General features: G+C 42.6%; 1 protein-coding gene across 8 annotated transcripts in view; it reads right to left on the bottom strand.

The window, feature by feature from the left end:
* The window catches only part of ANLN (anillin, actin binding protein), a 78087-nt gene that overhangs the window by 46625 nt on the left and 17827 nt on the right, over positions 1-13635 (bottom strand). For 6 of the 8 annotated variants that reach the window (XM_035253167.3, XM_078342209.1, XM_035253165.3 and 3 more), the window contains exons 2-3: positions 6263-6416; positions 2275-2586 (exon numbers count right to left, since the gene is read on the bottom strand). In XM_035253167.3, the coding sequence (XP_035109058.2) occupies positions 2275-2586; positions 6263-6368 (418 nt within the window). In that variant the 5' untranslated portion in view covers positions 6369-6416. Of the gene's footprint in view, positions 1-2274; positions 2587-6262; positions 6417-13229; positions 13599-13635 lie in introns of those variants that run through there. The other 2 variants (XM_078342206.1, XM_078342208.1) reach the window with 1 other exon arrangement.

The following is a 13635-nucleotide window of genomic DNA, read 5'->3' as shown; positions in this document are numbered from 1 at the left end:
CATCCTGGTCAATGAGGTGAAACCCCGTCTCTACTAAAAATACAAAAATTAGCTGGGCATGGTGGTGCGCGCCTGTAGTCCCAGCTACTTGGGAGGCTGAGGCAGGAGAATTGCTTGAACCCAGAAGGCGGAGGTTGTGGTGAGCCGAGATCATGCCATTGCACTCCAGCCTGGGTAACAAGAGCGAAACTCCATCTCAAAAAAAAAAAAAAAATTAGACAGGCATGATGGCACGCATCTGTAATCCCAGGCACTCGAGAGGCGGAAGCAAGAGAATCACCTGAACCTGAGAGGTGGAGGTTGCAGTGAGCTGAGTGTACTGCACTCCAGCCTGGGCAACAGAGTGAGACTCCATCTTAAAACAAACAAACAAACACCAGGCAGGTGACAGGAGTTAAGAGCTCTAAGGTCAAACCGTTGGGATTTGAACTTGAACTGGTTAACTGTGGACATGTTTCTGCCTCTATGAACCCAGGTTCCTTCTGCTATAAAATGACGGTAAAAGTGGTGCATACATATATAAAAACATTATAAGAATTAAATGCTATTAGAACAAAAAATTTATATTAAAACAAAAATTATTTGCAATGCCTAGCGTTTTACATACTAAGCGTTTGCTCTTGAGATTATCATCACTGCCAGAAAACATAATCTTAAACTCTGTGCTTCCTAATTCTTATTAAAATTTCAGTTAAAAAAATAGATACGTATGGAAGACTGCCTGAAATCTATGTAGTCCCTCCGGTTTAATCCAGTCTAAAATATGTGTCATCCATCTAGCCACATTCTTCAGACCACTTGGTCTCAATTCTGGCTATGCATCAGAATTACCTAAAGAGCTTTTCAAAAAATAAGACAAAAGCACACCTTGGGGCTCCACCACATTTCTGAAATTCTAATCCTATGGGTCTATGTGATTCTGATACAATCAGCCAGACTGAGGACCACTTAAGGAATGCTTCCTTGGGTAAGGCCCAGTAGCCACTGAGCTGTCTGCAAGCACCGTGGGGTCTACCTACACTGTGCTAAGTCACTTTAGAAATGCTTCTACTGCCGGGTGTCATGGCTCATGCCTGTAATCGTAATACTTTGGGAGGCCAAAGCGGATTATCATTTGAGGTCAGGAGTTCAAGACCAGCCTGGCCAACATGGTGAAACTCTGTCTCTACCAAAAAATACAAAAAAATTAGCTGGGCATGGTGGCATACACCCGTCATCCCAGCTACTTGGGAGGCTAAGGCATAAGAATGACTTGAACCTGAGAGGCAGAGGTTGCAGTGAACCGAGACAGTGCCACTGCACCCCAGACTGGGTGACAGGGTGAGATTCTATGACAAAACACAAAAAGAAAAAAGAAATGCTTCTACTGAATTGAGCTTGGAGCCAGGCCATCTGCCTTGAGAAATCTTATAGGTTCACTGGCTCCCACAAAGTCATCTTTGAGGACACATGAAAGAAAGTTCTCTCAGGTCTTAGTGCCAAAGATGGCTCCGCTTTTAGCTTGTCAGTCATGTAACTGGTGAGTGTTTCATCTCTTTGCATGGGCCGCTAGCAAAGGAAGACTTCACAGCCTGCATTTAATAAAACGACTTCACTTTTCGCTTCTTGTTTTTCCTTCCCAGATTCTCTTTCCACCTTGATTCTTTATTTTTCTGGTTTCATAATACAGATATCTTATAAGCCAGCTCAAAGCTTTTTCATTTTGTAACAAGGCGGGCAATAAATGAAATTGATCTTGCATAATTGTTGCTCTGCTTCTCAGGTCCCCCTTCTTATTACAGGCTCATGAAAGGAAGGAGCAAGGCACTTCATTCGCTTCCAGCACTGTGCGTAATAACATACTTTGCAGGTGCTCAATTTATGTTTTTTGACATTTACTTCTCCCCTACTGAACAGCATTGCATACCTCAGTTTCCCAAGTTGATTTAATTATTGAATCCATGAAATAAAATTTCTTTAGCCGGGAGCTGAGGGTCAGCAATGCTGATGACAAGCAGTTTGTTCTCGACTGTTTTTCACTGCAGGGATGAAGGTATTACAATTCTAAGATCAGGTTTCTACAAACTGGTCCAGCAATGTCATCGTCGCCTACTTCAGCCTAAACACAACCAACTCACACTTCTGCTAGACAAACCACTTGCAAGCAAATGATGCTCAGCATACAGGTAAAACAAAAGCATTTACCTCTCAGGAGTTAACTGAGAAGATGCTCAGCATACAAACTGAACCTTACTGGAACAGACGTACGGGCCATAACATCCATACCATTCGTACCTGTCATTTCATCACTGTCCCAACGGCGCCGCTGCTCTGCCAGTTTTTGCATACGTGTTTTCACCGAGGAGGCTGCAGTTGCTTCCGGTCTTGAGTTGAGCCCTTTCCTCATGCCCAGCAGCGACGCCGGGACAGCCACAGAATCGCTGACCGTGTCTGCTGCTTGTGGCTGCACCTGAGGAGACACAGGACTTGGAGAACAAGATTTTGCAGTCGACTCAACGGGTTGTTTATTTTCCAAGTTAGAAGCTTCTGCTTCAGTGTCGTCAGAACAGCGTTTTTTTGATGGTGATGGTTTCGTACAAGATTTCTCTACATTAAAAGAGACAAAAAAAAGGCATTCAAAGTTTGTAATTTCCCATAACATAAAAAACATTAGCTCTCTCTATTCTTTAAATGATGTTAGTTACAACCAGAAATATGTAAAACCCCATTCTCTTTCAGCAACTTAGAAATCTGATATGAAAGAACTTTTCAAGCAAACATAATTTATGGTATAAAAACCTTAATGAAAAGATATTTAGACCTAAACTATGGGGATGCAAAGGCATAAGAAGAATGCAATGGACTTTGGGGACCTGGGGGGAGAGTAAGAAGGAGGCGAGGGACAGAAGACTACAAACATGGTGCCGTGCATACTGCTCAGGTGACAGGTGCACCAAAATCTCACAAATCAGCACTAAAGAACTGATGTAACCAAATGCAACCTGTACCCCAATAACTTCGGGAAAAAATAACAATAAATAAATATTTAAATATTTTCAAAATATATGCATAACACTTTGTATGGTGTTAAGACAATAGTAAATAAAAGTGCATACACTCAGAACAAAAAAGCACTAACAGATTTTAAAGATTATACAGCCCAAGCATCTCATCTTCAGATAAGAAAAAATCAAGTCTAGAGAAATTCAGTTACCCACCTAAAGTTACACAACTGAGCCAAGTGTAGAAACCAGGTTTTGTTTTGGAAACATTCTTTCACGAAAAATAACTAAAAGCATGGTTAGAAGGGCAACTGGCAGGCCAGGCGCAGTGGCTCACGTCTGTAATCCCAGCACTTTGGGAGGCTGAGGCAGGTGGATCACCTCAGGTCGGGAGTTCGAGACCAGCCTGGCCAACATGGAGAAATCCTGTCTCCAGTAAAAAATACAAAGTTGGCCGAGCACGGTGGCAGATGCCTGTAAACCCAGCGACTCAGGAGGCTGAGACAGGAGAATTGCTTGAACCCAGGAGGCGGGAGTTGCCGACGTGAGCCGAGATAGCGCCATTACACTTCAGCCTGAGCAACAAGAGTGAAGCTCCATCCCAAAAATAAAAAAAAAAAAAAAAGAAGGGCAACTGGCTTGAGGTTTAGGAGAACTACAGGAGACAGAAAAAGTGACTGAATTATCTGGTCAATACCAAACAAATTCATTCACCAGCACAAATATTTAACATTTCATGTTTCAAGCTTCTATGAACACCTATAAAATAAATGAAAAAGCCCCGAAACTAAAATACTCGATTGTAACCAAAAGGCACATTATTTCTACGACTGCATTTCAACATGTTTCCTGGAAAACTCAGTTTGTAAAAGTAAAAATGTAAATTTCATATGGGGTCAGTTTTATCCGCTACCTGACCAAATGTTCGTGTTCGGGCAGTGACCAAAGTGTATCAGGGATCATCATGACTGCCCTCATTAATCAGCCTAGTAAATAGACATCATGAAACTTTCCAACCTATTGTTTTCCTACTCCACTCTTTTTTCTCTTTTTTCTTTTTTTGAGACAAGGCCTCACTCTGTCACCCAGGGTGGAGTGCAGTGGTGCAATCTCAGCTCACTGCAGCCTTGACCTCCTGGGCTCAAGCGATCCTCTCACCTCAGCCTCCTGCGTAGCTGGGACTATAGATGTGCCACCATGCCCAGCTAATTTTTGTATTTTTTCTAGAGACAGGGTCTTGCTATGTTGCCCAGCCTGGTCTCCAAGCTCAAGCAATCTGCCCACCTCAGTCTCTCAAAGTGTTGGGATTACAGGTGTGGGCCACCACACCTGACTTTCCTATCTTTTCCTTTGTTTATTTTTGAAATGTTCTAATGTTCTGTAACTCATTTGTGGATTTATTTCCTGTGAACACATCTAGCCATTTTTGAAAGTGTCCCTACTTTAACATACAACAGCATCTGGAAATACAGAACTCTAGTTCACAACGATCTACAACAGTAAATGTGAACTTCCGGCTAAACGTCAAAACGTAGTTTTGAACTTTGACCTCAGCATCCAAACTCTAGTTTTCAAATACATAGTACTCAATAGTACAGACCCATCTCACAGTGAGCACAGAAGCTCTAGGGCTAAGACCAGGGCCAGGCCCCTATTTTCCTGGCTGAATACCATATAATATGTGATGTATTTCCTTCACTCTCCCTTCAAAATGGATAAATGTATGAAAAGTAATTCTTGTTGTATGGTTAGCTTCCAAAATAACTGAGCTAGCCCCATGTACTCTTCTCTGCTTTTTTTTTTTAACATTGGTTTTGCCCTCTGTAATTTTTTTTTCTATTTGTATGTATTTCACAGTTGTACTAAGGAAGATTGTTATCTCCAGACTATTCCACACTCCAGGAAAAGACTAAGGAGTCTGGCTGACACTGGTTGGGAAGGCCAGGATTTAGGAAAGAGTAGGGCTACAGGCGTGTGTGTGTGTGTGTGTGTGTGTGCTCGTGTGTGTTTGTGTGTGTGTGCGCACGCCTGTTTTTGTTCAATTCCACCACTTCTGGAGATTAACAATCTAAACTTTAGAGAGCTGGTTCAGCAAACAGAGGATGAAAAAGGCTCATTAAATGTAAAGCATGGGCAGTGTGCCTTCCGTTGCCTTGCCCGTACCAAAGACACCATTCGAACTCAGTAGTCAGCTGTTCTGTCGCCCTTGGGATAAGACTCCACATGGCCGGAGGCAGTGGCTCACACCTATAATCCCAGCACTTTGGGAGGCCAAGGTGGGCAGATCATGAGGTCAGGAGGTCGAGGCCATCCTGACCAACATGGTGAAACCCTGTCTCTACTAAAAATAAAAAAATTGCTGGGTGTGGTGGCACGTGCCTGTAATCCCAGCTACTCGGGAGGCTGAGGTGTGAGAATCCCTTGAACCCAGTAGGCAGAGGTTACAATGAGCCAAGATCGTGCCACTGCCCTCTAGCCTGGTGATAATGCAAGACTCTGTCTTAATATTTCAAAAGTGAAATATTAAGCAATTACATCAAGATTCACTAAATGAGCACCCCAATGTCAAAATTATTATAGGAACATTACAGGGGAGTAAAATGTGTAAAAATTAGCTATATGAGCTTTTCAATGGCCACAACAACTCCGTGCTATGGTAAGTATAAATGTTGCACTACTCCTCTATTTTTCTTCCCTTGAGTTTTTAATGATAACTTCAGATTGAAGAAAAAAGTTCAATCAATTAATTTAAAATATTTGTTGGAAGAAACGCTATTCCAACCCAATAGATTCTAGACCTAATAACCCTGAAATAGAATAGAAGGCTATTGGGCCGGGTGCGGTGGCTCAAGCCTGTAATCACAGCACTTTGGGAGGCCGGGGCGGGTGGATCACGAGGTCAAGAGATCGAGACCATCCTGGTCAACATGGTGAAACCCCGTCTCTACTAAAAATACAAAAAATCAGCTGAGTATGGTGGTGCGTGCCTGTAATCCCAGCTACTCAGGAGGCTGAGGCAGGAGAATTGCCTGAACCCAGGAGGCGGAGATTGCGGTGAGCCGAGATCGCGCCATTGCACTCCAGCCTGGGTAAGAAGAGCGAAACTCCGTCTCAAAAAAAAAAAAAAAAAAAAAAATAGAAGGCTGTTATTTCCCCCAGAGGCTGTTATATTTGTCTCCCGAAGAGCTTGGTTTTTCTATATGCTAGAGAAATGTTTGGGTCTTGTCTCCTTTAAAAAAAAAAAAAAAAAGCAAATGTTATTTTTCCCCAAAGTCTTTTACCTTTACCACCAGCGACCGGCTGCTGGTTACTTGCTTCTGAAAGCGGCTCTCTGGCTCGCTTCGTATGAGTCATAGACCTCGGAGCTGCTATGGGCCTCTCAGCCATTTTTCTCTGAAGATTCTCTCGCCTGGCACGGGTTCGCTCCAGCAGTTTCTACATACATAAATACATCAGTGTTAAAACATGAGTTTATGCATAAGTAGCAAGAAGCAAATAAAAACAAACAAGCAAAAAACACCGTTTAATCAAATGTTTACAAAATTGCAACATCTTCTAAAATCACCAGTGGCCATAAAGGATGCCAGTTAAACATATTTCAAAAGTGAAATATTAATCAGTTACATCAGGATTCACTAAATGAGCACCCCAGTGTCATAATTATTATAGGAACATGACAGGGGGAATAAAATGTGTAAAGTTAGCTATATGAGATTTTTATTGGCCACAAATTCTTTCTGCTTTCATCAAAAGACACAATCTATTTCTTCACCCTTGAATCTGGGCTCATAAATCTGCTTTGACCAATAAAATATGGCAAAAGTGATATTGTGAGCCTTCCAGGCATCAAGAAACATGGGGTTTCTCTCTCTGCCACTAAGTGAACATGCCCAGGTTAAGTCCACTAGAGACACATGGCCCAGCTGATGGTCAGTATCAACCACCAGACATGTGAATAAGGCCATCTTAGACCATCCAGCTCCAGATAATCTGCCAGATCACTGAAGATTCCTCCCTGACCACTGGAGAGACAAACAGAAGAACAGCCTGGCTGAGCACAATACAAATTGCTGACTCAGTGAATCACGAGAAAAAGAATATTGTTTTAAGCCACTAGGGTAGGCAAAAATAATGGTCTCTCAAAGGTTTTTTTTGTCCTGATACCCTAAACCCATGAAGATGTTGCCTCATGGGGCAAAAGAGATTTTACTGATATGATTAAGAATCTTTAGACAGAGATAATCCTGGATTATCTGGTCAGGCCCAACATTATCACAAAGGTCCTTACAGTGGAAAACAGAGAGGCAGGAAGATCAGAGTTCTCAATAAGAAGACCACCAATCATGGACTGCTTCCGGCCAGTTTACAGAGGCTACTCACTTGAGTGCCTTCATGTCCCCACCTCACCTTTTGACATACAGAGCCCAACTGTAATGACATGTTAAGTCTCCACCCCAAAGTGAACACGGGATGCATGAAATTGCATGTTTGTTCAGTACCCACCCATCAGGACCCCTTTTGTAAATACTCATGGCTCTGCCTATAACCTGTTGAATATGAATACTTGGCCAACTCTTTAGCCATAAAACCCTGTTCCACCTTCTCCTCTCTTAAAGTGCCTGTTTCCAGTCTCTGCCCAAAGCTATTAAATATGTTGCCCCATCTGTCACGACGGCCACGCTGTAGGTTGTCACCCTTTGTAGAAAAGTCTCTGCTGGGCACAGTGGCTCATGCCTGTAATCCCAGCACTTTGGGAGGCAAGGCAGGTGGATCACTTGAAGCTTGGCCAACATGGTGAAACCCTGTCTCCACTAAAAATACAAAAATTAGTTGAATGGGGTGGCGCACACCTGTAGTCCCAGCTAATTAGGAGAAGAAAGAAAGAAGAAGGAAGAAAGACAGGAAGGGAGGAAGGAAGGAAGGTCTCCTTTCTAAATGAAGAAATTTGTGATTTTTCAATTGCTGTATCTATCACTTCCCAGATATAACACTAGCCTAATTATGTTCATTCATGGACATGCCCACATTCCATTCTGGTCAGTTAGAACGTTGTGAGTCAGTACAGTTTCAGTTACCATGAGCAGTAGGTCACAACAGAAGAATGTGGTTTTGTCATTCAAACATACATGAATGTTCTATTGCTTAGATTCAAAAACCCCCAGATTTTAAAAAAATTAAATACATAAGCAAAAATGTTTCCTAATCTCTGAAGTAAAGCTTTAAACACCAAAGATTATTAATTTAAAAGAAATTGTGTATCTGAAATATATAAACTCAATAGTTCAATAAATGTAAGTAGCTCTGCCCTTCCTTATAAAAGTGTATCAGGAATTTTAACACTCTTTTAAATACAAGGCATATTGCTTGAAAAATCACACCTTTCTCAAACAGTGTAGGCATTAAAAAAAAATAACATATTCAAGAAGTAAGACACCCCACATGAACGCCTCTCAGATGACTGAAGCTTAGAGCCCCCGCACAACTTTTGCCCCATGCATCCCAAAGTCATTCCTGACCAGTTTTTCTAGGAGCGATTACTAATTTCCTTGCCGTCTTAAACAGAGTAGACTCAGTATAAATTAGCTTATGATTTTCAATATGCTCTAGCAGCTCTTGCCCAGAGACTTTCATTTAATTCTGGAAAATAAGAGAAACTCCACTAAAAATGGCAGTGGTGTGTTTGTTTGCTTACTTATTTACATGCGGCCTGCAGACAGAAGGGATTTAAAGTGTCTACAATAAAAGCTGTTTCTGCTAAGTATTTTGATTACAGCTTTTTCTCTTTTAAGGTTTTATAAAGAAAGTTCTGGCTTGCTACACCTCCCTCGGGGTGTTTGGCAGTATCCTTGGACTGTGAGCAGAGCGTCACACTCTGGTCTTATGAGTAGTGAGTTTATGGTTTTGTTGATGAAAACTCTAAAATATTTAAAGTTTATTCTGAGCCAAATTAAGATTGACCAAGGCCCATGACACAGCCCCAGGAGGTCCTGAGAACATGTGCCCAAGGTAGTTGGGTTACAGCTTGGTTTTACACATTTTAGGGGGACAGAAGTTACAGGCAGACATCAATCAATACATGTAAGGTATACCTAGGTTTGGACAGAGAATGTGGAACCTGGAAGAAAGGGCTTTCATAGGGGGATTCAAGGATTTTCTGATTAGCAATTGGTTGAAAGGGTTAACATATTATCTAAAGACCTGGGATCAAGAGAAAGATGTGTCAGGGTTAAGATAAGGGATGAGGAGACCAAGGCAGCAGGCTTCAGAGAGAATAGATGGTAAATGTCTCCCATCAGACCTAGAAAGATGCCAGACTCTTAGTTAATTAATTCTCTCTTGGATCAGGAAAAGACCTGGAAAGGGAAGGGGATTCTCTACAGAATGTAGATTTCCTCCACACGAGACAGCTTTGACATATTTCAAAATATGTCAAAGAAATATATTTTGGAGTAAAATACAAGGCCTACTCTCTGTCATGTGACGCTATACTCCAGTCGGGTTGGATTTTGGTATCTTATTGCTAAGGAGCCTGTTTTATCAGTCTTAAGATCTTAGTTTTTTTTTTATTTTTTTTTTTTTGAGACAGAGTCTCACTCTGTCACCCAGGCTGGAGTGCAATGGCACAATCTCGGCTCACTGTAACCTCCACTTCTTAGGTTCAAGCGATTCTCTTGCCTCAGCCTCCCAAGTAGCTGGGATTACAGGTGCCTACCACCATGCCCGGCTAATTTTTGTGTTTTTAGTAGAGACGAGGTTTCACCATGTTGGCCAGGCTCGTCTCAAACTCCTGACCTCAGGTGATCCACCCGCCTCAGCCTCCCAAAGTGCTGGGATTACAGGTGTCAGCCACCACGCCCAGTCAGTGGCACTAAGAAGTGACAGACAGGGTTTGAACCAGCCTCCCAAGTCTGGGCTCTCAACCATTTTGCTATAAACTATCTGTTGACTAAATCCAGTTACTCTTTTTAAGAACTTATTGTCAGAACTAACTAGCTTCACACTTTTAACAGAACTTTTGTTTGTTTGAGACGGGGTCTTGCTCTGTTGCTCAGGCTGGCCGTGCAGTGGCACAATCTCGACTCAATGCAACTTCCAGCTCCCAGGTTCAAGCAATTCTCCTGCCTCAGCCTCACAAGTAGCTGGGATTACAGGTGCCCAGCACCACGCCTGGCTAATTTTTGTATTTTTAGTAGAGACAAGGTTTCACCATGTTGGCCAGGCTAGTTTCAAACTCCTGTTCTCAGGTGATCTGCCCGTCTCAGCCTCCCACCGGGGTGAGCCACCACACCCAGCCAATAAAACTTTAATGCTGTCAGCTGATCATAGTAGATGTCTGGACTGCTTGTTAGTTCATGAATCAGTAAGAGATGGATTCATTTTTTTCATTTCTGAGTAATCCATAAAGAATATTAAAGCCATTCCCCAGGGGACCCTGTCTATATCCTGATTTAAACAAACAGCTAAAATGTGAAACGCCTGGGGAAGTCTGAACATTGACAGAGGATTTGATATGAAGGGAGTTTTTACCTTTTTAGGTGTGATAATGGCATCATATTTGTGTTTTTAGAAAAGTCATTAGCATTAGTCGGGAGTGGTGGTGCACGCTTGTAATCCTAGCTACTCAGGAGGCTGATGAAGGAGAATCACTTGAATACGGGAGGCGGAGGTTGCAATGTGACAAGATTGTTCCACTGCACTCCAGCCTGGGCAACAGAGTAAGACTCCATTTCAAAAAAATAAAAAAAATAAAAAAATAAAGTTATTAACATTTAGTGATAAATACTGAAGTGTTTATGAAATTATATGACGCCTAGGATTTGCTTCAAAATAATTCAGTGGGATGGGTGAAAGGGGGATATAGTGAAATAGTATGGCCACATGTTAATAACTGCAAAAGCTGTGTGGTAGATGCACAAAGGGTTATTCTATTCTTGTGTGTTTTGAAATCTTCAGTAAAAAAAGAACAAACTAAAATGCCCTCTTACAGTTGTGTTTACTTGCTTGTAAACTAACTGGCACCTAAGAGTTCTCTTCTATGTAATTCAGCAAAATGTAATTGGATCGCTTGATGTTAGAGAAAATATCTCAGAATAGAAAAGAAAATAGTCCCTGCCTTCATGAAGCTCATATTCTGGCAGGAAATAGGTGCAACAGGTAAATGCATTCATCAGGTAAATACAATTGTGATGAGCATCATGAAAAGTGATCTCTCTTCTAAAGGGAGATCAAAATTGGACAAGTGGAGGTCAAATCAGTTTGCCAGGCAGATGAAGCAGAAATAGAAAGAGTGCCAGAACACAGATCACCTAAGGTCAAGAGTTCGAGACCAGCCTGGCCAACATGGCAAAACCTCGTCTCTACTAAAAATTCAAATATTAGCCAGGCCTGGTGGCAGGCACCTGTAATCCCAGCTACTTGGGAGGCTGAGGCAGGAAGAATTGTTTGAACCAGGAAAGAGGTTGCAGTGAGCTGAGATCACACCACTGCACTCCAGCATGGGCAACAGAGCAAGACTCCGTCTGAAAAAATAAAAAAAGAAAGCGTGCCGGAATATTATCAGCGACAGCAGGGAGGAAGGCCAATGCAGAACAGTCTTGTTTGAGAAAATTAGAGTTTACCATGATTGTAACCTTTCTCAACTGGAGTTACCAAAAAAAATTAAGCCCTAATGCCCTGGCGTTAATGTAATGGACTGGCTTATTTCCTATGTTTGTAGGATGGCATTGAATTATCCTTGGGATAACTGAGAAAATAAAACAGTCTCTCAATGTTTTTATGCACCATGGTTCTGAGAGGGAACACTGGTTGAGAAAGTCATTTTATACTGACTTTCAGTCCTTCACAGACACCTGAACCAGTAGTTCACTTCAGCATACAGATGCTAGGAATGCTATAATTAAGCACTCAAGAGTTGGAATCAATTCAAGTAGTTCACTCATTACCTATTAAGGAAAAGATGTCTAAGCTGCTTATTCCAACTGCAAGTGATCTAACTTTTCATAATATAAACCAAACATAGTTCTGAGCACATTTTAAAACGATCTAAACAGGCAAAGTTGCTTTCCGTTGAGATTTGTACTACCTTCAGAATTACATTTTTAGGTAAAATGAAATGCAATTTTCAGCCAGCTTAAAAATGCTTTGTTCCAGTCAGCTACTTAGGAGGACACATATGGCTAATGTTTTAAGGAATCCTATTCTAGGTTAGATAAAATAAATAAACCGTTTTCAACCACAGTGTAAGTGAAAGATATTTGGTGCAGGACCAGCCCTATTTTAAGGCTAATACAATAATATGCTCTCGATTTTTCTATTAGAACCTTTAAGGAAGGTGGAAAAAAATTGATGTATTTTCCCCAAGATGATTAAGAATTTTAAACAGAAAAACATATTGTCATGTTTGAATACAAGTAAACTGATTGCTGAAACCTGCAATTACTATCTTACACATAACTTACGGATTTTTTTTTTTTTTCTCTTTATTTTTGAGACAGAGTTTTGCTCTTGTTACCCAGGCTGGAGTGCAATGGCGCGATCTCAGCTCACCGCAACCTCCGCCTTCTGGGTTCAAGCAATTCTCCTGCCTCAGCCTCCCGAATGGCAGGGACTACAGGCGTGCGCCACCGTGCCCAGCTAATTTTTTGTATTTTTAGTAGAGACGGGGTTTCACCGTGTTGGCCAGACCAGTCTCAAAGTCCTGACCTCAAATGATCCACCCGCCTCGGCCTCCCAAAATGCTGGGATTACAGGTGTGAGCCACGGCGCCCGGCCTAACTTATGGAATTTTAATTACATCTCCCGGAAATTACTACTCTACACAGCATTTAAGTTTTCGAATCAGTGTAAACACAGTTTTTGGTCCACTTTGCAACATTCGAAGAATTGCACAACAGCCTCAAGAAACAGGAACCATCCTGGAATGAAAGGGAGTGGACAACTGGCAACGAGACGCTCCCGAATGTGACAACCTACAGTCTCCACAAAAGCTAAAGCCTGAGAAATCGACACAATAACGACGGAATCCATATCCTAACTCAAAGGAACAAAAGATGAAATAAGTACTGTAATGACTGGCCCCATCGACACCGAAAGGTTAATTTCTTTCCTCCAAAATCGTGAGCTGACAGTTCTGGTCTGTTTCCTTCCAATTGCAATGTCAGTCCCGGGTGTGAACTTCCTGGCTAGTTAGCGAATGGGATTTCAAGGAACGACCGACTATTTATGAACGAACGCAGTGGTCTCCAGCACCTGCTTATTTTAACGTTTTGCTGTCATTTCATTAGCAGCTCCTCTGCGAGCCGCGTCAACTCCGCTAATCACACATCCCACGGCCTTTCCCCGCGGCGGCCGCACGGAGTCACCGGCCCCGGACTCCGCCCTGCAGGACATTCCAGCGGCTTCCAGCGGGACCCGTTTCGCCGGCCCGCGCCTCGCTCTCGCTGGGCCGCGACTGCACAGGGACGTGGTAGAAACGGGGGCTGAAAGACCTCTCACTACCGCCTTTGAGGTCAGACTGGAAGCCCGCCTCCCTGGGTTGTATCTGTAGGACCGGAACGAAATCGCAGACGAGCCCGCTAACTACGGCCGGCTGCAGCCGCGGGCCCCGCTCGGCTTCCCCACCCGACCCCACCCGACCCCCGCCCGCACACACCGC

This window comes from Callithrix jacchus, chromosome 11 (assembly GCF_049354715.1).
Source record: "Callithrix jacchus isolate 240 chromosome 11, calJac240_pri, whole genome shotgun sequence".
Lineage (NCBI taxonomy): Eukaryota > Metazoa > Chordata > Mammalia > Primates > Cebidae > Callithrix > Callithrix jacchus.
This window is presented reverse-complemented; position numbering and strand designations above follow the sequence as displayed.